The 23,990-nt window shown below is 37.2% G+C and overlaps 1 protein-coding gene across 1 annotated transcript in view; it reads left to right on the forward strand.

The window, feature by feature from the left end:
- LOC107733961 (synaptotagmin-7-like) overlaps window positions 1-23,990 on the forward strand; it is a 129,917-nt gene that overhangs the window by 84,797 nt on the left and 21,130 nt on the right. Inside the window, exon 5 of the mRNA XM_016545828.1 lies at window positions 726-845. Within this exon, the coding sequence (XP_016401314.1) occupies window positions 726-845 (120 nt within the window). The remainder of the gene's footprint in view (window positions 1-725; window positions 846-23,990) is intronic.

A 23,990-nucleotide genomic window follows, 5' to 3' on the forward strand; every position in this document is an offset into this window, starting at 1 on the left:
TCACTGTATATACATATATATATATATATATATATATATATATATATACATGTACAGGCAGTCTCTCTGCCATTCTGTGAAAGTGAGAAAGTGTTCTGTGAGAAGCAGAGGTCAAAAGGGGACTAGAGGGAATTTCAGTCTGGTTCTTGTCTCCTAGGTGGGGGGAAGTCAATCCGAAGAAAGTCTTTAGCTCTGTGATTACTATCATGGATTTACATGTGATGGTCATGCTGTGCATCTCTTTGACCATCAATCTTGGTTACTTGCCCCAAAATTGACAATCTCCTTCCCGAGTTGAAATTATCAACGTGTTATTTTGTGTTAATGTTGAAAGCTGTTTGAAGCTGCTAGTTTGTTAGGCTCACTTCAGACTCGTGGCGCCAGGATCTGATTTACGAACATCCTGTTGTCTTGGGCCTCTTTGTGGAATTCGGCTCTTTGGGTTGTTCAACACCAATCTGACCAAATCTTAAATTGTCTGATTTGCTCTGATGCCCTACACTTGCCAATATACTGTTATTGTACCATCTTGTTTTTTTTTTTGTTTTTTTTAACCGTAGTCCCTTCTGTCTATCTGTACTTTCAAGCTTGAAGCCTTTTTAAACTTTTATTTTCTTTAGCTTTAAGACCAGTTGTCAAGTCAACATCCAAGTTCATTTTGATTTCCTTTTCTAGTTTATAATGGCTTCTGCTCACCACTTGTTTGATTCTGTGTTTTGTGACAGAGAGGGGAAGATGGTCGTACTGTCCCTCGCGATCGGATTGGTCGAACAAGATGACTTCGCCAACCTTCCAGATCTACAGGAGGCACCAGCTGACAAGGAAACACCTCCCGCCGACAAAAGGTAATGGCTGGTTTAAAACAGACAGTTTAATTTCCATATATGCTCAAAATAAGCAGATATATAGCAGCTTAGGTTTCCTTGATTATCCATGCATCATTTTTTGATAAATCATGTTAAAATGTGAGTATCGTATATGATCATCAGGTTTTTGAGGAGCGTTTATTTGTTCCTTTCATTATGGTATATCATTGCATTATATGTTTTTAACTACAAAACTTTGATCATAAAACTAAACACTTAAATATCAACCTAATAGGACATGTTATTGGGAGAAATAGTGACAACTGATATTTATAAGCATTTTATGTAAGTAGTCTGCTACTGTTATAAACATCTCATTGATTTACATTACTAGTTATCAGAATTTCATCTTACTTTTTGGCCATATAGATATCACTAACTGCACCAAATTGCTTCTTTTTTTTTTTGCTCAGTTTGAGCCTCTGAATTGAATTAAACTTGAAGGAAACTTTTTTTCCTCCTCAAGTATTAGCTTCATATTCTCACTATATCACACTATATGAGCCATAAAAGCCTGATTTATTAAATATGTAAAGGTTCCTTTACATTCCTTTACAAGGAACCTTTACATCTATCTATCTATCTATCTATCTATGTCTATATAATATATATATACAATTTTTTTAAATTGTATAAACTGTACTAAAAAATGTTCTGGTCGACTAGTAGCCATTCATTTTAAGCATTAGTCGACTAATCGCACATTTATTAATAAGCAATTTAAATCTAATCCGAGGATATTTGTTTTCCATTTGATTTGGTTCATTTGAAAGTAGACCTTTCACTCTCTATGGATATATTTTTTCTATGTCTGTAAGGCAAGCATACACGGAGCATACACGCTCAAGTTCACGGAGACCGCGACGGCAGAAAGCGCATCCTGTTTGCTTTCATTATTTTACAAAAGCGCAATGTTTTATTGTTATTGTGAGTGCACATAAATAAACGTAGAGTCTTTACGGATACGAAAGATGTATTACTCTTGTCTGTATGACCAGAAATGACGGAGTATTTAAAGAGCGAGTGACCGCATCGGCGCCTCCGTCTGTCCTGCAGTGAGCGCGCTTCTACACTCCACACAGACGCTTCAATAGCGCACATTTTTCTAGGTTAGCCTAACATTAGATTGAGTGGTCATGTAAAGTTGCTAATACTTACATATTTCAGATGATTAGCCATATTTGTAGTGGATGACTGATAGGTGAGCGTTTGGATGTCCTGCCCGATGTAGGCTACTGTATTACCATAGACTAGTCGTTAACGATTTGTCCGTCACGAACTGCGTGACTTTGCCTGTGGATTTTTTTTTTCTGCGACTAAAAAAATTTTGGTCGACCAAGCCTCTTCTGGTCGACTAACGGTTAGTCGGCTATTAGGGGGCAGCCCTAATATATATATATATATATATGCAATGACAAGTATTTCATTATATTATTATGGATTTACAGTTGACTATACTTTTTTGGAGGGCTTTTAAGAGTGTGAAATGGACTTATATTTGTGTCTGTCTGCTGCTGTCTTTGACGTCACATCTCAGCTTTTGGTTTTAAGTCCACAGGAAGTGTGAGGTGACCAATCAACAGTTAGTCATTGGCAAGTCCTGAAGTACGATGTCTGATTTTTGCTAATGAAGTACTCCATCCACACAAGCTTATCACAAAATCAATGGTCGTCCTTGTGTATCCTACCCGGTTATCAATCAGTGTCAATTAGTCATACCAGTGAGTTTACTTCCTCTGCTCACAACGTTTGACTTTGTCTTAAAGGAATAGTTTACCCAAAAATGAAATTTTACTCACCTTCAAGCTATCCAATATGTAGATGAGTTTGTTTCTTCATCAGAACAGGTTTGGAGAAATGTAGCATGTCATCACTTGCTCAGCAACAAAATTTTTCTTTTTTTATTCGGGCTAGTTACATTTATTTTGGGCTATCAAAATCTGAAGAGTGCCTGCCCAAGGGCTATGAGGGATTTTGAAAATTTGCATGCCCTGAATATTATAGAGGACTGTCATTTTACCTGGAAGCAATGGTTTGAAATCCTTAATGATGGATTTGTTTTGTGTGGATTACTTGTGGATTATTGTGATGTTTTTATCAGCTGTTTGGACTCTCATTCTGACGGCACCGGATGGCCTAAGGGTGAATCAATTTTCAGCAAATTTTAATTGTTGGCAGTAATCTTGTTTTGTTTTTTTTCTTGAATCCTCATCTGGCTTATTTGGGTTGTCATTTTGAACTTTTTTGCTATCATCACACATTCACTTTGGTAGTCCTCTCTCGCTCTCTCTCTCTCTCTCTCTCTCTCTCTGTGATCCGTGTTTCAGCGAGGTGTCGGATCGCAGTGGGGGTGTGCTCATTATAAGAGAGTGTAGTCCCAACTAAAAATACACAACTCCTCCGTCTGGTTGAGACATGTATCATGCACACACACACACACCGTTCTGGCATCTGCCGGGAGAATAAGTCTTGACTCTTTAAACACACATCAACCCACACAAATAGACACACAGCACTTTATAACCAGACACTCTCAGGAGTTCACAGTCTCTCCGCTTCAGACTAGTTAAACTGGAGTGTAGAGGTCTACAACAGGACGGGTTTTTCCATCTTAGTCCAGCAAGTTTCATTCCCCACCCGCCCGGGAATTTTACTCTGTGTCCATCTGCTCCCAATTTATAATCATTTTCATCCCGTCTGCTCAGTCAAGGTCCATTCCCACAATCTGCCATGATCAGGGAAAACCTGGAAATATGAGGTTGTTTTAAAATGCCAATTTCCACGAAAAATCATAAATAATACTTTTTAATAATAATGCTAACGATATTACTACTAACAATAATAATAACATTTCTTCTTCTTCTAATTATAATTAATAAATAATAAAATCTTAAAACCAAAATGTTTTGAAATGCCGTAGGTAAAATGAGGTATTGTATGAAATCAGCATGAATCATTTCTTGATGTTAATGTATAAAAATGCAGGAAAATATTGTATGTTTTCAGTTCATGTATTTATGTATTTATTTATTTACCACTACTTGATCAGTGAAAACCTGGAAATATTAAAAACTATTTTTTATGTTAATTTCCAGGAAAAGTCCTAAAAATAATGTATTATTATTATTATTTTAAAAGTATTGTTATTAAATTATTATTATTCTTTTAATTAAATAATAACATCTTAAAACGATCAAAAGTTCACAAAACATCGTAAAATGTCCTCAAAATGTTTGAAAACCCTATAGGCAAAGTGAGGTTTTGGACAAAATCAGCGTAAATTATTTATTTGCATAAATACAAAACTATTTTATGTTTTTTTTTTTTTGTTCATTCATTTTTTATTTTAATAGTTTGTTTTGTCCTTTTTCAATGCAAAGTCATCTAAAATGACAAGGATTTATGCTGATATTGTCCAAAACCCCACTTTGCCTAGGGCGATTCAAAACTTTTGGAGGACAACTGTATATTTATGCAAATTATACTGCATTGTTCCTCTTGCTTTGCCTGCATTCAAATCAGTTGTTAATGTTGTGCACTGCATGTGTGGAGTTGTGATGAATAGAGTTGCTATAGAGTGTTCCAAATCACTCACTTTTAAGGTTCTAATTCAGTCAGGATGCTCCCTTAGAAGGCAGCTGCCTGTGTAGACCGTAGACAGCAAGACAGCTCAGTGGGTTTTGGAACAGAGCTTGTATGTCGAGGTAAACATGAAAGTTAAAACTAAATCATTTAAACAACCATCTGTGAACAGCATGTTGTTCACTGATGATTTCAGCACACTGACCGTCTGTCCAAATCGGTAAGACTTTCTTTGTGGAACACAAAAGAAAGTAAAATAGATATTAATGAGGTCTAAAATTATATCGGACCCCATTGACTTTCATTGTATTGACAAAATCTTTTGCTTTCCACAGAAGAAAGGAAGTCACACAGGTTTCACTACTCTCATAACTACTCGCGTCTACAAACATTTAGTCCCACGCTGAAGCAAATCTAATGCGGTCCCGCGAGAATCTGTGAGTCTTTGGAAGTCTTGACTAGCTCTGTCCTGCATCAGTCCTTCCTCACGAAAGAGTGTGTGACAGGAATCGACTGCCCTCAGCTATTGTTTTCCACAAACCTATTAACAAGCACAGTCATTTATCCTCGAAGGAAGTTCGCCTCTCGACGGCCTGTCCTTCTGCCTTATTTTGACGTATTAGACTCCTTTAAGGAAACACAGTAGCACCAATGTAACACCCAGCGGCCTGTGGCGACACAGAGTGAGATGAGCCGGATCAGATCTGTGAGAGCATCACTCGGACACGCCCACTCACAGTTTCTGTGTCCAATCATGCTGAAGAATGACTGTGTGTGCTGACATCTTGACTAAAGCTGTTTCAAACCCTAGTGAGCTGCCTTGTTCCTTACTGTCTACATAAGCATCAATCCTGACAGAAATGGGACCTCATAGGTGACTGATTTGGGACACTACATGGGCAGCAGCTTGTACACTCATACGGTCACTATGATATAGCATATTTAGCGAGGATGGATTAAAATGATCAAAAGATTTATATTATTTCATATAAATGCTGTTCTTTTGAACTTTCTGTTCATCAAAGAATCCTAAATAAACGTGTCAGCTTCCACAAAAATATTGAGCAGCACAACTGTTTTCAACATTTGTAGTAATAATAAGAAATGTTTCTTGAGCATCAAATCAGCATATTAGAATGATTTTTGAAGGATCATGTGACACTGAAGACTGGCGGAATGATGCTGACAATTCAGCTTTGCATCACAGGAATAAATTACATTTTGAAATATATTCAAACAACAAACAGTTGTTTTAAATTGTAACAATATTTCACATTATTATTGTTTTTGCTATATTTTTAATCTAATAAATTCAGCCTTGGTGAGCATAAGAGTGAGCATACGTTTAATTTCAAAAACATTACAAATCTTAATGACCCCAAACCTTTGAATATAGGATGAATGTAGGATTTCAGTTGATTATATTTCAATTAAAACATACATTTGAAAAAAAAATAGCATTCTCATTCTCCGTTCTGTTTTTATAGATAGATAGATAGATAGATAGACAGACAGACAGACAGACAGACAGACAGACAGACAGGTAGGTAGGTAGGTAGGTAGGTAGGTAGGTAGGTAGATAGATAGATAGATAGATAGATAGATAGATAGATAGATAGATAGATAGATAGAATTAATTCTGAACAAACAGCACCTAATGAGGCCACATAGACCAACTTATAGTTTTCATGGGTCTGTGTTTGTTTCTGTGAAATGCTTTTAGCCATTTTGTTTTTATAGATAGATAGATAGATAGATAGACAGACAGACAGACAGACAGACAGGTAGGTAGGTAGGTAGGTAGATAGATAGATAGATAGATAGATAGATAGATAGAATTCTGTGTCTTTCTCTTTGTGTGTCTGGTGCTCTGTTGGGGTAGGGTACATGTCAAAGCACCAGACTGTGATCAAAGCTCACCCTGGCCCTCCGGGGTCCGTCTGGAATGGTCGCCATGGAGAGTGTCCTTGCTCTACTAATAACTGCCTTCAATCACTCCACTCAGTAGCCAGAGCACTGTCTCTAGGGCAACAGCAGGGTCACACCCACCAGCCTCCATTATCATACAACACACAAACCACAAATCATCAACCACGTCGCTTTGGTTTTTTTTATGGAGTGCCTTCTCTTTGTTAATCGACATAGCAGAGCAGGATAGGAAAGTATTGCGAAGAAAATGGGATGCAGTAGGTCACAATCAAACCCGCATTTCCTGTTTCAACGCCAGAGCACATTAACACTAACTAGCTTCCGACATAGCATTTCAATGTTGTAGATTGCCAACCTCATTCAAGAGTACAAAGTAGCTACATTGAAGATACTGACAATAATAACAATGTTGGTATTGGCAGCAGAATGTGAGCAAAAGATTCATTTGGAGACCACTATTAAGGTTGTAGAAGCCATTGATTTTGTTGTTGTTGTTTTTCCTGGATATCTAAGCAGATGCAATATAAGATGCTGAATCTTTATCAAACTGCAGTCCAAATCGCATTCAGACTATATGACAAAACAATTGCAATATATGTTGCCTGGCCAAATCATGCAGCTCCATAAATTTTAATTCGACATATTGATTGATTTGATTATACATTTTTTATTCATTATTCATTTATTTGTATTTTTTGTAAATGTTTAAATCAAAAAATCATTTATATAATAATAATGATAATAATAATAATAATTTAATAACTTATAATCAGAGCCTAATATACTACTACTCAAATTTTGGTGTCATTATGATTTTGATGCTCACATATGGCTGGATTTATTTGATAAAAAATACAGTAAAAACAGTAATATTGTGAAATATTATTACAATTTAAAATAACTGTTTTCTATTGTAATATATGTTAAAATGTATTTTATTCCCGTGAATCAAAGCTGAATTTTCAGCATCATTACTCCAGTCTTCAGTGTCACATGATCCTTCAGAAATCAGTATAATATGCTGATTTGCTGCTAAAGAAACATTTATTATTATTATAAGTGTTGAAAACAGTTGTGCTGCTTAATATTTTTGTGGAGACGGTGATACAATTTTTTTTTTCAGATTTCTTTGATAAATATGAAGTTCAGCATTTATTTGAAAATATAATTTTTTGTTACAAAGTAAACATCTTTACTGTGACTTTTGATCAATTTAACACATTCTTAATAGAAAAAGTATTAATTTCTATAATTTTTTTATTGCATAAAGTAGGAAATAGAAAACCCAGTATGGACTTAAAGCAGAGTGATTATGCTTTCACTCCATCAAACTCACACAATCTGCTTGAAAACTAAGTAATTCAATGCAGTATTTTACTAATATTAAAGGGGTGGTTGATTGCGATTTCACTTTTTTAACATTAGTTAGTGTGTAATGTTGCTGTTTGAGCATAAACAATATCTGCAAAGTTACGAAGCTGAAAGTTCAATGCAAATGGAGATACCTTTTAAAATTCTGGCAGTTTAATGCCTGCCTAAACGGCTGGTAGGCTAACCAATCAGAGCCCATCGCCTATTTCTGAGGTGTGGAATAAAGGTAAATTATGTGAAAAATAATGCCTTTTTTTAAAAACTAAGCATTGATACATGTTAGACTGCACCCCATAAACACAATCAAGCCTAGAAAAAAACCAGTGAACCACCCCTTTAAAAAAAAAGATATAACAAGGACTCAAACTGATGAATAATTTTTTATTCTGTTCAATAACCTGAACCTTCTGAACTTACAAACTTAAAGTTTGCAATATTTTTTCACTGTCACACCACTGAAAACTGTAGTTACAGTACATTAATAGCTTCGCTATCTTTTTGCTACTTAGTTAGTTAGTCCCTAACCCTGATCTCCATTACAGTATTTACCGCTGTCTCCCTCTCTCACAGCTCACAAAAGCCTACGTCACACAAAAAGAGTAGTGCGAGATGAACTTGACTCCTCCGAGGATAAAACCAGAGAGGAAGAGTGAGTAACATCCGCTCAAACGGTGCTTTAACCTGCTCCCCCGATACCCGAGCTCTTCATCAAAGCGCTTGTACTCTCCGTGTTAAAATAATCATGCTCCTTTACGCTCTCATCCTTCGCTCGCTTTCCTCCACCCTCCCATGGCCCGGTTTGAAATGAATCACAGTGTAACAGCGCCCCGAAGCCTCTCCATCGACCGCCACCACTCCCCCAGGAGCCCTGCCGAATCAATCTGTTTTAAAAACAAGCCATTCATCAGCATAGCGCTGTGGCCGTAGCGCTCGCGCAATATGAGAAATGCATCTGTATCAATATCCACCTGCCACAGCTCAATTATAGCTTCCCATTATATTGTCCTGTGTGAACCACTTATGAGTATGATTACAATAGCAGAAAGCACATTCGGATGATGTGTGCTCATGAGAGGACGAAGCCGTATTACCTTTATGGATCAGCATTGAGTAGCAAAGACCATTTGGGTTTGTGAATCAAGCAGCGGGGCATCGGATGTAGTCTGTACCGCCAATGGCCCCTATACTGAGTGCTCATGCATTCTGAGTTTATTTGTTTCATAGTTAATTGTGCAGTGCACACAACTGCATGCCTCCCGTGTGCTTACATTGCTATGATTTATGATGATTTGAGCTACAGTGATGTGATGTGAAATGGTGGCCATCGGGGTAAAGGCACAGCATTGGTTATATTCTCAAACATTGTGTCCCATTCATAATGTGTGACCATGAGTTCAATTGCTTATACATGCATCGAGAAAACAAAGAGCACCAGATTCACATGGTTTTTACATATTTCAGACATTTTTGTTTGCAGATGTTTACAGCCAAAAAAATTGAAGTGAGGGTATAAACCTATTGTAATATTAATAATAATAATAATCATTTAATTTACAGTATAATATTGATATTTCAATGGTTCTATTTCAATAATTATTAAAAATAAGCAAATATATTTTAGAATAATAATAACTAATCATAATTATTGTTATTATTGAATATTATCATTTATTTTACAGTACAATAGTAATCTTAAAATAGTAATACATTTGTTAGTTTTTTATAGCAGCAACAACAACATTAATATTAAAAATCTAATTTTTATTATTATTATTAAAATAATGTATTATTGAATATTAAAATTTTCAGTTTATATTAATATTACAATAATATTAAACAAATTTTACAATAATATTTAATATATGACTAATATTACAATATTAGTTATATTTCTTTTTTTTAGTTGTATAATGATAACAATAATTAATATTATTAATTATTTTACAGTTTTACTTTTTAATGATAATAATTTCGAAAATATGAATTTATTATTATTATATAATTATTACAAATATTTTATACTAATTATTATTATTATTTAAATAACAGTGGGACTGTAAAGTGGACTTAGTATCTCACAACTGAAATTAACTAAAAAGAGATTTGAGTCTTTAAAGTTTAGGTACAGTGTTACATATTAGTATTAAAGTGTACACTTTCCTTTTTTTTTTATTTTTTTAACTGTATTTCACTTTTTGTTGTCCTGAAGTTATTCTTGTAAAGATTACAAAACACTTTTAAAAAATAACAATATTGGTTTTGGCAGCAGAATGTGAGCAAAATATTCATTTGTAGACCACTATTAAGGTTGTAGAAGCCATTGATTTTGTTTTTGTTTTTTGTCTTTGCAATGTGAGTTGTTGTTGTTTTCCTGGATATCTAAGCAGCTGCAATATAAGATGTTGAATCAAACTGCAGTCCAAATCGCATTCACACTATATGACAAAACAATTGCAATATATGTTGTCTGGCCGAATCACACAGCTCCATAAATTTTGATTAATAAAATATTGTAAAAGTTTATTTGTTACACCCCATCTGTATTTATTTCATGCACCTCCACCTAGTAAGTGATGCTGACACAGGCGTGTTCCTGTAGATATGTGTGCTGATTCTCTTATGATGTAAAAAAAGGAAAGGAGTTATTCTAGCTCTAGCACTAGACAACCACCTGCAGAGTGTCCATGACAGCCGATTAATTGTGGTGAAGTCATTTGTACAGCAACAATCATAAAGGGCAGCAAAAATTGCACAGAATAAGCTGCTATTGTATGCCATTAGTCAGAAGTCTGGCTTGTGAGAACAGAGCCGTCTGCTTTAGCCTCAGCCTGTGTCTGTGGAGAGAGAGAAACAAGAAAAGTTTTCTTTTCAAGATGTCCCTGAAGTGGAGCCCTTGACTGCATCGTGACATAATGGATTTGAAGTGTTTTAAGGTGTGTGTCGTTTCCCAGCTTGCTGCTCCAGTCATGTATTTTTGTTTGTCTGTGCTGCTGAAATCATTGCAGCGGAGACGCACTGATTGGTACACGGGAGGCTGGGTACAAGCGATGATCCCTAGATATCCTGCCATTGTTTAGCAAACCGCAGGTGGGATTTAGGAGTATAAGAACAAAGGGCTTGATAGTAGGGCTGCATGATAAATATCGCACGATATTTAATGCGCATCTCGTCAGTAAAGCCGGTTCTCTAATCAGCGGTAAATCTCTACACGTGCGTGCTTTCACGGGGAGCAGCATTAACTACACAGAGCCGTTGTTCACAGACACGCACGTGTAGAGATTTACCGCTGATTACAGAACCGGCTTTACTGACGAGATGCGCATTAAATATCGTGCGATGTTTATCGTGCAGCCCTACTTGATAGCACACATTTCATTGACACTCTCTGAGCAAATTAAAGAGAGATTTCACCCACACAGGATAATTTTGGCATCGTTTATTCACCCTCATGTTGTTCCAAACCTGTATGATTTTTCGTTTTTCTACGAAAGACACATTTTGAATAATGTGCGGTAAATTGAATAAGGTTTGCAATTGCAGAGAATAGGGATTGGAGCTTTTGGTGCTCAAACAGGACACAAAAGCACTGTAAACTCATCATAATGTAGTCCATAAGTCTTCTGAAGTCATGAGGTTTAGGCAGCAAACACACCTAAGCTGAGTTGTTCTTTACTTATTTTCTCCTCCAGTGAGGATTGAATCATTGAGTCAGTCAGTTGAACTTGAGAACTGAATTACTCTGATTTTTGTGAACAAATTATTCAGACTACTTTTGTGAACTGAATCAAATTGAATCATTGAAAAGATCTGACTCAAATCATTTTTTTTTTTTTATCTTTTCAATGAATCTTTTGATTCATTTGATTACACACTGTAGTCAAAAGAAAGAAATTCAGTAAATAATTACTTAAATTTTTGTTTGTTGATCACATGAAGATTAGAAAATTGTTCAAAGGTTTGGAATCAGTAAGATTTTTAAAAATGTTTTTGAAAGAAGTCATGCTTACCAAGGCTGCATTTATTTACAGTAAAAACTGAAATATTGTGAAATATTATTACAATTTCTAATAACCATTTTCTATTTGAATATATTTTAAAATGTAATTTATTCCTGTGATGCAAAGCTGAATTTTCAGCATCATTACGCCAGTCTTCAGTGTCACGTGATCCTTCAGAAATCATTCTAATATGCTGATTTGCTGCTCAAGAAACATTTTTATTATCAATGCACTGCTTAATATTTTTGTGGAAACGGTGATATCTTTTATATTCATGATTCTTTGATGAATAGAAAGTTCAAAAGAACAGCATTTATTTGAAATGTAAATCTTTTATAACATATAAATGTCTTTCCTGTCGATTTTTAGTTAGTATGTACTTAAAAAAATATTAATTTATTTTTATATAGAAAGAAAGAAAGTAAGAAAGGTTGAGTAAATGATGACAACATTTTTTCATTCCTTTAACACTGTGATAGTTTTAGCTCAAGTGACGTTAAATGTCGAGCTTAGGCAGTCCGATCAGTCATTCCAAAGGTTAATGAAGGTAAAACATCCGTCTTACACAAGATCAGACACGGAATTTAGAGAAAACCGCTCACACAGATCCAGTCATCTTCCTCGCCGCTGTCCTCCTCATTGTTGGCAGATTCACTGCTGTGTGTCATTTCAGAGCAGAAGCATCGTGCTGAGACGGACAGCTTAAGTCACTGTCAGACACACACACACACACACACACACGCGTGTTTCACTATTTCCCTCTCGCGTTCACACATACACACACGAGCACAGATAGCGATGGAAGTGCTCAGCCGGAGAGGCAGGGCTGGGCCGGGCCGGCTCAATATCACCCTCCTAGTGATATGGAAATAAAGAGCGGCCAAGCGTGACAGCATTGGGCTTAGCTAGACACACGCACACACATGACATATATACAACTTTAACTCTGTCCCGCATATTTGCCGACAGGGTTCATGGAGGAAGACGGGTTAATGTACGCTAGGCTACATGGTTCAGCGCTCCGCCAGTGCTCACTGCATATGTGTCCAACAGGCCATCGGCAGCTTTTATAAGGGATGATGGTCTGGTGCACTGGACTGTATCTGTCTATATACGATGGGCTCTGTTACATCATTCACAGCTTTAGTGCTTTAGATCAGGCATTTTCAAACTTTTTATGCCTTTTTATGTACTTGTGTACTTTTTCAGAAAAAAAGGTACAAAAGCTGTCACTAGGTCGGTACCCTTTCAAAAGGTCATAATATTTAGTTACTAAGATGTACACTTTAGGTACTAATGTGTACTTTTAAGGTATCATTATGCACCTTTGGGGGTAAATAAAGTACAAAGGTGCACCTTTTGAAAAGTTACTGCCCCAGTGACAGCTTTTGTACCTTTTTGTCTGAGAGTGTATAAAGATTTGTTTTGTACTGTGTGAGAAAAATTGCAAGTGATGACAATATTATCTGCAGGATTTGTATTGTTGTATAGCATCTTTATGTACCCAAATTTAGCTGTATAAACCTGACAAAATTTAATTCAAATGTATGTGTTTTGAACTTTTCACATTAAATATTGTTCCAAAGTAATTTAGCAGATAATATTGCCATAAAACCCCAGTGAGCAGCTAAATGTGACAGTGGCGAGGAGAAACTCCCTAGAAAGATGCACAACACAAATGCAAACTCTTCTTGTATGAATTATGTATGTGAGTCACAAAGAAAGAGAGATGAACATTAAGTTTTAATTTTCACAAAGCATTTTTGTAGTGGTTAAAGGTTTCTAAAACAAAAAATGAAAGTCGGCACACCACAGCTCCAAATATGCAAAAATCTATTACCAGACCATCACACAGGTGATCACTACAGTACAGGCTTATATGTATTTGCTGTGTTTTTGACAGTGTTTAATGTGGATATCACATTGTCCACATCACAATGCATTTAAAGATGTTCTTGGGAGTCTAGCATTTAGATTTATGCTAGTATTGTTTATATGTTAACCTTCTATGCCAAAAGAAAACCTGAGTCTAATAGTACTTGCATAATCCTGTGACTTTAAGGATCCACTCTGTGCACGTGTGTGTGCGCGCGCGCGCGCGCGTGTGTGTGTGTGTGTGTGTTGGTGTCAGAGGGTATTTAATTGTGGTGGAACGTAGACTAATTGAATTGTAAATGAGGTGTGCGGTGTGATCAAATGAGAGCAGCAGACGGGGAGATGTCAGCGGCGTCTTGACCACATCTCCAAACAGCCTTACGCTCCTGCAGCTGTTCTCTGGACGCATTCATCCAACAGCATTTCACAAATGACAAATAGACATCAAATATGACACATAACAACAGCAGCACTGCAGAAGATGTGTTACTTTTGATCGCTTCTGTTTCTAATTTATTCTTATTTTGTAATTATGCATCTTTGAAAGGCCATGTACATTACTGATATGTCATTTATGAAATTGTGGGTGAAAATCCACTGAAGTCTGTGAAAAACTCACCACCATGTTGCTAAGGTGTTGCTATGGCATTGATATGTGGTTGCTAGTGTCTTCTGGGTGGTTGCTATGTGGTTGCTAGGGTCTTCTTGGTGTTTGTTGGGGTGTTCTGTTCTAGATGGTTGCTAGGGTGTTCTGGGTGGTTGCTGAGGTGTTTTGTTCTGAATGGTTGCTGTGTGGTTGCTAAAGTATTCTAGGTGGTTGCTAGGGTGTTCTGGGTGGTTGCTATGTGGTTGCTAGGGTCTTCCTGGTGGTTGCTGGGCTGTTCTGTTCTAGATGGTTGCTAGGGTGTTCTGGGTGGTTGCTGAGGTGTTTTGTTCTGGATGGTTGATATGTGGTTACTAAAGTGTTTTGGATGGTTGCTAAAGTATTCTAGGTGGTTGTTAGGGTGTTCTTAGTTGTTGCTAGGGTGTTCTGGGTGGTTGCTGGGGTGTTCTGTTCTGGATGGTTGATATGTGGTTACTAAAGTGTTTTGGATGGTTGCTAGTGTGTTCTGGGTGGTTGTTAGGATGTTCTAGGCAGTTGCTATGTGGTTGCCAGGGTGTTCTCTGTGGTTTCTAGGGTGCTCAGGGTGATTGCTGTGTGTTTGCTTGGGTGTTTTAGGTGGCTGCTGTGTGGTTGCTACTGTGTTCTAGTTGCTTACTGGCCCAAGTCAAAGTCTGTGTGGTATTCTGGTCTGTAGATACAGCTCGGGTTCCTCCTTCAGTGTAAGTCTATGAGGCTTTTTCCATGTTTTGTCCACCAGGTGAACATTGTAAGTCTAATCAATCGAAAAAGTAACAGCTGTCCTCACCTCAAGAAGCCGCTTGATCTAAAGTGAAGATTATTCACGTCTGGCCTCAAGGTACATGCAGAATTGTAATACTTAGGATTAGGTGTTCACACCCCTAAACCTAAATATGAGCCATAATAAATGTGATTTTGGCACCAGAAAGCACTAATTAACTCTAAAGAGACTGAGAGAATGCTTATGGGCCCAATAAAAAATGAGCAACACTGAAAAGTCTTAAACTAGATCACAAAATCAAACTTCAGCATGTTAATTAATGTGAGAAATTCCTCAGGTAATACAAGCTGGCTGAAGGCTTCACCCGCAGAGGCTGGATTAACCCGATCTGATTTTAGAGCAGCAGAAATAGAATACTAGCGTACTGCATAATGCCTGCTGTTAAAAACAGACTGTGAAACAATATGTGCTATTCCAGGATAAACGTTTCAGTAGAATGCTACGTTTGTTGTCACATGACCTCATTATGCATGCTTAATTCAGCAAGTGGCATCCAGTTATTGTATATTTTTAGACTAATTTTGTGTGAAGATACCTCAAAGGTGAAGTGTGTTATTTCTGCACTGTTAGTTAGTTAGTTAGTTTAGTTAGTTTAGTTTTATTGTCCTTTCGGAAATTCTTTTTGTGAAAAGTTTTTGTTTTAGTAGTTTAGTGGCTGATTGTTTAAGCGTCCCTGCTTATCACTCATTTTGCCAGTCAGATCAAGGAGTCAAGAAAGATACAACTCATGTTACATTTGATTTGTGTAACATGGTTAAGCACATTGCATTGTGGGATATAGTATTCCACGCATTGTGCACATGTTTGCAAATATATTAGGTGACCTGGGTGTTCATACCATGTTCAGTATACATTAGGGCTACAACTTAATGTGTCTGATGCATCAAGATTTCAGTGAGTGTCCCTGTTTTAGACCAAATGCAGAACATGGAATGTTGATAAGAGCACTGCATTTTTTGTGTAGTGGCTTGAGCTCTAGGCTTAAAGAAATGCGAGTCAAACTCTTCACATATCATTCCATCCATCAAGCAATGATGTGTTTTAGCACCAGAGGATCCAGCAGTTCACTCATATGTGGGTTTCTGTTCTCCACGGGCGGTTGGATATTCATGGGAGCATCATCCATCATACAGCGACCATCTTTGGCGTCTCACCACCCGTCTGTCCACATGTTGACAGTTTAGCTCCATGCATCACGCACGTGTGTATCAACACGCCTCCACATTGTCATGCTCATCTCTCGCTCCATTCATGCCTCATATGATCACTGTTCTCATTTCCTCCCACCCCAACCCTTCAGTCATCCATCCTGGTCTTCTCCTCCTTCTTCCTCTAAATTTACATTGTTTTCTCCCATCTCACAGCACATTGCAACTTGGCGCTTTAATATAGAGTTCTGTTGATGTATCAGCTATTTTACGGCTTCAAATGTGACTCATCCAACCAGAAATGTATCTGTTTTATAACATTAGTTTTTTTGTTTTGGGTGTTTTGTTTTAACTGAAGTGTTTAACAATGTGAAGCACTTTCAGTTTTTGCACGGATGCCAAACTTATCATTCATTTGATGTGAGTAGTTTTGTTTTTTTTGCATCCAAGTTCCAGAATAAAAAAGGATTTGGAAAGTATTTAATTTTATCCAAAAACAGTAGTTAAGATTATCCAAAACCAGGAATAATATACACTACCAAGGTTTTTTTTTTTCTTTTTTAAAGAAATTAATCTTTTTATTGAGCAAGGACACATTAAATTGATCAAAAGTAGCAATAAAGACACTTTCATGGTAAAAAAAGATTTATATTTCAAATAATAATAACTATATTCATAAGTATCCTAAAAAATCACAGTATGCACAAAAATATGTTTTCAGCTATTACTGTATATGTTACAGTAATGTTTTCAACATTGATAATAATAAGAAATGTTTCTTGAGCAGCAAATCAACATATTTAGAATGATTTCTGAAGGATCATGTGACACTGAAGACTGGAGTAATGATGCTGAAAATTCAGCTTTGCCTCACAGGAATAAATTACATTTTAAAATATATTGAATTAGAAAACAGATATTTTTAAATTGTAATATTTTAGAATATTGCTGTTTTTTTCACCAATGTGTTCTTGAAAAATCCAGTGACATAAAAATGACTTATAAATGGTTTTGGTCTGTGCTATGCTGATGTTCAGACCCTTCTAGGTGGCTGTTGGCACGCTGAGTGGCGGCGGTGAGCTGTCAGGCCACATGAGTGTCAAGTCCACGAGGCTGAGGAGCGTTTCATCTGTCTTCAGTTCAGAGCAGGACACTCAAACAGCTCTGAGGAAACAAACACACATATGTACACTGATACAGTAAACACCTCATTAGTTTATATGGTTCTGCTACTATGAAAGTTTCAGAGAACCTGCCTGAAGGCCACAGAAACACATGGCCACAGGTTTATTTTCTCTGCTCTGAGTGTAATATGTACTACTTATCATGGACTGCATTCATAGGTCTGTCATTGACTGTCATATACAGGTGCATCTCAATAAATTAGAATGTCGTGGAAAAGTTCATTTATTTCAGTTTTAGGTTTTAACTTAAATTTACAGTTAAATACCGTAATTGATTAACTGATATAATGTTAATATACCAACCTATTGAAGTACTGAAATCTGTTTTGTACCTTTGTAATACACTGATAACCACCAAATGCAGGTGGTGATGAGAAAGTCACATGATGGACCAAAGCCCATCTCAAGCAGCTTTTAAATAATAACATGTATAGAAGTTGCACAGTGTCATTCACATTTAAATGTAACGAATTCTGGGAATGTCAATTTGCGGTTATTCACTGTAAATTATACAGTCTTTTTCACTTCCAAAAACGGTATACTACCGTAAAATTAATGTCCAATATATGTAATGTCCAATACAGTTTTTCACCGTATATAGTAGGGGAATTTATCGTTAACCATTTAACAGGTTTTTACTGTAGCATTTTTACAGTCTTTTACCGTTAAATTCACGGTCATATTTTACAGTGTACAAACCCTGGGCCGTTTGTCCAGACCCAAAGAAACCCCCAAATTTTAGTGTTAGTCAGCTGGTCTGAGCAAGTAATGCGTTACTCGTGCATATTAAGTAGCCATGTGCTTCTAATGCTGTCATACAGTGCAAAATGCACATTAATAATCATTTACTGAGTGTCCGTTGCTGAATCTTTGTGCAGGCCACGAGTGATGTCCAGGACTACATCCAAAACTGTAGTCCTGGAAGCTGGCGGCCCACATGTTCACCCTCACAGTGGGGTAGGTAAGGTAAACAGAGACCCTGTTAAATGGATTCAGTAAGACATTGGGCCACTGAGCATGTCCAGACGATCCCAAAGAAGCCATGTGAACTGAGAGGAGAAAGTGTTGTTGTAGAATAAAGCAAAAACAACAGAATCTCTCTAGAGAGCCATACTGAAACAGCAACGGCTGAGCAATAAAATGTTTCTCTGGGGAGCTATAAAAGAGCACAAAGTCTAGTGTCCAGTGAAACACATCAGCGTTTTTAACCACTTAAGCCAACCGTGTCAGGGGTTGCTCAATAAAATGATTAATTTATTTATATATATTTTACTTTAATGCACTTAACAACATAACAAAGCAGCCAAATGTTTTAATTTTAAAAAAAAGTATTCAAAATGTGTAATTTAACTTATAAATGCAAGGGAGTGGTAAAATAGGTTCAAATACTTAATGTCAAAGAACTTTACTAAATAAGATTTTTTCACTAAATCTGTAATTTTCTGTCGTTGTTTGGATGTAGTAAAATGCACAAAAGTAGAAGGAAACATCTGGCTCATGTTTGCATTTTCTTCTGTCACCTTAAAATCAGAATTAGGTATAATGTCATACATGTGAAAATAGGCTGAGAATTGGACAAAAAGTTGAACAAATGGCTCAGAGGAAGATATGAATCATGTCCTTGTGACATTTTTCTGGTGATTAATGGATAATACTAGACTTCTTCACCTTACAAATGGTTGGACAAAATGCACAAGTGTGACATGCTAGAGCAAAACAGACACTTTCTGGAATCATCACCTTAAAATTAGTAAGAAACAAGCATTGGATGATGCAGGGCGGTGTTATAATACTTTGATTCGGCAAGGACGTGTTAAATTGATCACAAAAAAACAGTAAAGACAGTTCTAAAATTACCAAACATTTCAAATAAATGCTGTTCTTTTGAACGTTCTGCTCATCAATGAATCCTGAAAAAATTGCACCAAGGTTTGCAAAAAAATATTAGAATAAAGCAATCTCTATATTTGTCTCTAGTGAAGAGAGCCATACTGAAAGAGTGACGTCTGAGCAATAAAATGTTTCTCAGGGAAGAGACAGAAAGACAAAGTCTAGATTCCAGTGAAACATATCAGTGATTTTTAACCACTAAAGCCAACAGGGACGTTTCTAGCCCATTGCTAAAAATGTTGCTTTGATATTCTGCTCCAGAGATGAAAATGAATCCACTATTCGAAATCCCAAACGCCCATGTGCTTAAACCAGGAGCTGGAATATTCAGAAAAACACAACGCTTCCTCCCACACACATCCTCAGCACTTCTTCACCATCCTCACAATTATCAACACGATTTGCTGCTCTGAAGAGCGCTGGCCACTCTAATGATGCTCTACTGGGTTTGTTCCTCTGTTTGTCTCACCCACTCTTTCTGACATTTGTTTCAGAGAAATGATATCGCCTTTCTGCTGTGTGGCCCAGTTGCCAGTAATGATGATGGTAATTGCAGAATCATGGAGCATGGCTGAGATTTACTCCCTTGAATTAATGATTGGTGGGTACTTGGAAGTGTTGCTTCAAAGTTCATGTCAGGAAAACAATATTTGACGGATTGCCAAATGACCCTGGGATGGAACAACAACTTTCAGGGCTTGGATTTGGTTTGTTTTGGGAACAGCCCTCAACAGGTGCAGACGGGGTCTGAAATGAACTTTGCCACACCAGCCAACAGCAGGTGAATTCAGCTCTGTTTTGCATGAGTTTTACAACTCTTGTCCACTGTGACAGAGGTCATTGTGTCACTCAAGATGATTTGTGAAACTGCTTTCGTCTCTTTCACGAAAACATTGAGACACACGATTTTGTTAAATATATATATTTAGTGTGTGTGTGTGTGTGTGTGTGTGTGTGCGTGCGCGCGCGTTTTTGTGACATATGTGTACACAAATTTGTATAATGACATGGGTGTGACATAGGTATTACAAGGAGAAGGTGCCTTATGAGGACATTACCCCATGTCCCCATTTTTCAAAACGCTTATAAATCATACAGAATGAGTTTTTTTGAGAAAGTAAAAATGCACAAAGTTTCCTGTGAGGGGTAGGTTTAGGTGTAGGGTTGGTGTAGGGCAACATACAGTTTGTACAGTATAAAAACCATTATGCCTATGGAATGTCCCCACAATTCACAAAAACAAAGTGTGTGTGTGTGTGTGTGTGTGTGTGTGTGTGTATAAAGAATGCACCTGCCTTGAAGAGACGTTTTGTCTACATTTTTTGCAAATGCCTGATCTAACATCAGATCAATGTTATCTCAAAGCTCCTTTATCTATCAGACCCTAAAAGCTCAAACAGAGTTAATAGCAGCCGTGTGTTGATGTTGTCTTGTTGTTGTTGTTATGTGGAGAGATTTAGTGCTCAGATTTTGTTGGAAAGGTTGCTAGCGTGTGTTTTTATTTTTGTGATTCAGGCCTCATTTAAAGCCTGGAATTGAGATTAAAGGGCTAGTTCACTGAAATCATTTACTCAGCCTCATATTGTTTCAAATCTGTATCATATTGTATTTCAAATGATTTTATAAGCTATTTTCCAGTTGTTGCTATGTTTTCATAGGGCTCACATAAAATTTAGATTGTAAATTTAGTACCCGAGTTCATTTATTTATTTTTCTTTTTTTTGTAAGTTTAGTGCCTTGATCACTGACCATTTTTTGAAAAAGAAGCGAAAATTCTCTTTTTGTTCTACTTCTAATTCTGTTTTTTGTTTTTAAGAGTTTCAGGCCCTATTTGTGTCCTAGGTATTTATTATTCTTTCAGTATTAAGCATTGAAATAATTGCAGTGTCATAATGTCAGGCTGTTTGTTTAAAAATATTTTTGCTTCTGAATTGTGCACAACACAGTTTATAAATAATCCCTCAGCTGGCTGTCTCTTGTCACCCAGAGAGCCACACGTCAATCTAGATCCAGACTGTATTTTGGTACCTGATGTAATTGTCATAGCACAACATATACTCTCCCGTAGGTCACTTTGGTAAGCCAAGAAAATGAATATGAATGCAAATGCAATCATTTTGTTTTACTTTTAGTCCAGTGTTGACCTTGGTATCACAACAGAACCTCTTAAACATGCCCTCGAAGGTTATAACAACCTTAGCAGAGTCCGTTGGTTCAAATCTGATGCTTACACAATCTCCATCCAGCCCTGCGGGAGACATTAATGCAGTGAAGGCTGCGCTGACATCCTGATCTTCCACCAATGGAAGGATTTTAGATATAAAAACCCTAATGCGAACAAAGGCCGCATGTGTTCCAGATTGCCCTACGGTTACTCTTTCATGCTTATGTAAAAATCCACAGGAAACCTCGGATATTGCATAATTGATATGGTGGGAGGAAACATATAGGAACTTGGGATGTGAACACTGATGTGCAGCTAAATGTGTGTCTTGGAACGACTGAAAGAAACATTATCAGTAGTGTCTAGTCTCCTATTTTTTGCACATTCTTCATTGTCTTATATTTACATGTTATTCTAGAAATGTTTCATTAAAATATTCTTGCTTCCCCTCTGAAATGACGGTCACACTTTATTTTACGGTCCAGTTCTCGCTGTTAACAAACCATTAACTATTACTTTTGCCTTAATAAACTCCTAATTTGCTGCTTATTAATAGTTAGTGGTTGGCTCGTTTACAGCTGGAGACGCAAGATAAAGCTCAGGCGCGAAAAGATGAGTTGCAGCAGCAGCTTGAAATGTATCGGGTTGACGCGGATATGAAAGTTAAAATGCGGCAGTTAAGAGTTGCAGGCTAGGCGAGATGACCCAAGAGGATCTAAAAATTCTGCGTTGGAAGGTAGGCCTAATTCTGAGCCTGAGGCAGTTGCGATTTTGTCAAATCCTCCAGCAGGGCCGAATGACTGTGGATCTACAGCTAGCTCTGTATCTGTGTTAACGGATTCTCTGAATGTTTCTTCCATGTCTTCATTTAATGTCGCGAGGAACATTGTAATTGTTCCACCGTTTCGCGAGAAAAAAGTTGAGGCTTATTTTCAGGCATTTGAGCGTATAGCTTCTGCTTTAATGTGGCCAATTGAGGTCTGGTCATTAATGCTACAATGTAAATTGACAGGGAAAGCGCAAGAGGTTTGTGCATCTCTCCCTTTGGAAGAAAGTGTTCAGTACGAAACCGTAAAGAATGCGATTCTCTGTGCTTATGAGTTAGTGCCTGAACATTATAGACAGCGATTTCGTACAACGAAAAAATCTGCGTCCCAGACATATGTGGAGTTTGCCCGTGAGAAGGGTATACTTTTTGACCGATGGATAAAGGCGTGTAAAGTCAATGACTATAATTCTTTGCGTGAACTTCTGCTCATTGAGGAATTTAAGAACTGTGTTTCAGAGCGTACTGTTTTGTATTTAAATGAACGAAAGGTTGGTACTATGCAACAAGCAGCCGTCTTGGCAGACGAGTATGCATTAATGCATAAACCTGTGTTTTTAAAGCGTGCGTGTGAGTCTGAATACAGTTCACAGAAGGAAACTGAAGTTGATTCTTCTGATCTTAGGATCAGGCCTAGTCCATCTAGCCCAAAGTTTCGTAGGGAGTGTGGCTATTGTCATAAAGTGGGACATATGATTTCTGAGTGTCGAATTTTAAAACGAAAACAAGAGCGACAAGATGCTCCGCTGACTCAGCACCGTGGTTCAGTTTTAGTGAAAGTTGTGTCTTCTGCAGTTCCTGACGAGTGTTTCCGACCTTTTGTGTTTGATGGATTTGTGTCACTGACTGGTCGTGTTGAGGATCAGAAGGCTGTGAAGATTTTGCGTGATACAGGGGGATCTCAGTCCTTTATATTGTCCGATACTCTGTCTTTTTGCGGGGAATCTGCGTGCGATACTAGCACTATTATACAGGGTATCAAGATGGGTTTTATACCTGTACCTCTTCATCGCGTTTGGGTGTCGACGGATTTAGTTTCTGGCTGTTTTAATGTGGCGATTTGTTCTTCCCTACCTATGCAAGGTATTCATTTTATTATGGGAAATGATCTCGCCGGAGGTAAAGTAATGCCAGTTGGGGCTAGGTAATTGTTTGTTTTCCACTAAGTTTCACTGGGGTTGCATGTGTGTGTGTCTATATGTGTATATATATTCACCCCTTGTTTGCTTTTACTGGTGAGCTTCACCTAGAACCTGTCTCTTTTGTAAAAAGCAGACTAGGTTCTTCTTTTTGGTGGTGGAGTGTTACGCCTAAGCCTTGATTATCATCTTTCATGTGACGTCATGTCTCTCCTAATCTTTCCCCTTGAGTCTGATTATTTAGGTCCGCCTTGGTGCACCTGCGTCTCATGGAATGAGTGATTGATTCCCTATATAAAGGACGCTGAAGTGGAGCATGAGGGGCACAGGAGATCAACCAGCAAACAAGTTTTATTACCTTTTCTCTTAATCCTTATATTTTTGGTTTGTTTTTCTTTCGTTGACTTTATGCTTTTGCCTGATCAAAAAGCCTCCTCAAAAGTGAGTGCCAGTGGTGTTTTAGGAGAAAATTAGTAGTCAAAAATCTAAAGCAAGGTTGCTTTCTGGTCTAAATGTATTTTGTCATGAAAAAAAAACCTTAATTGAATCTCCTTGTGATGAAATCAAGCTTACTAGCAGTTTCTGCGTGCAATTTTTTACTGTACCTTTTCCACA

The sequence above is a fragment of the Sinocyclocheilus rhinocerous genome, unplaced genomic scaffold (genome assembly GCF_001515625.1).
Source record: "Sinocyclocheilus rhinocerous isolate Xijiao unplaced genomic scaffold, SAMN03320098_v1.1 scaffold760, whole genome shotgun sequence".
Lineage (NCBI taxonomy): Eukaryota > Metazoa > Chordata > Actinopteri > Cypriniformes > Cyprinidae > Sinocyclocheilus > Sinocyclocheilus rhinocerous.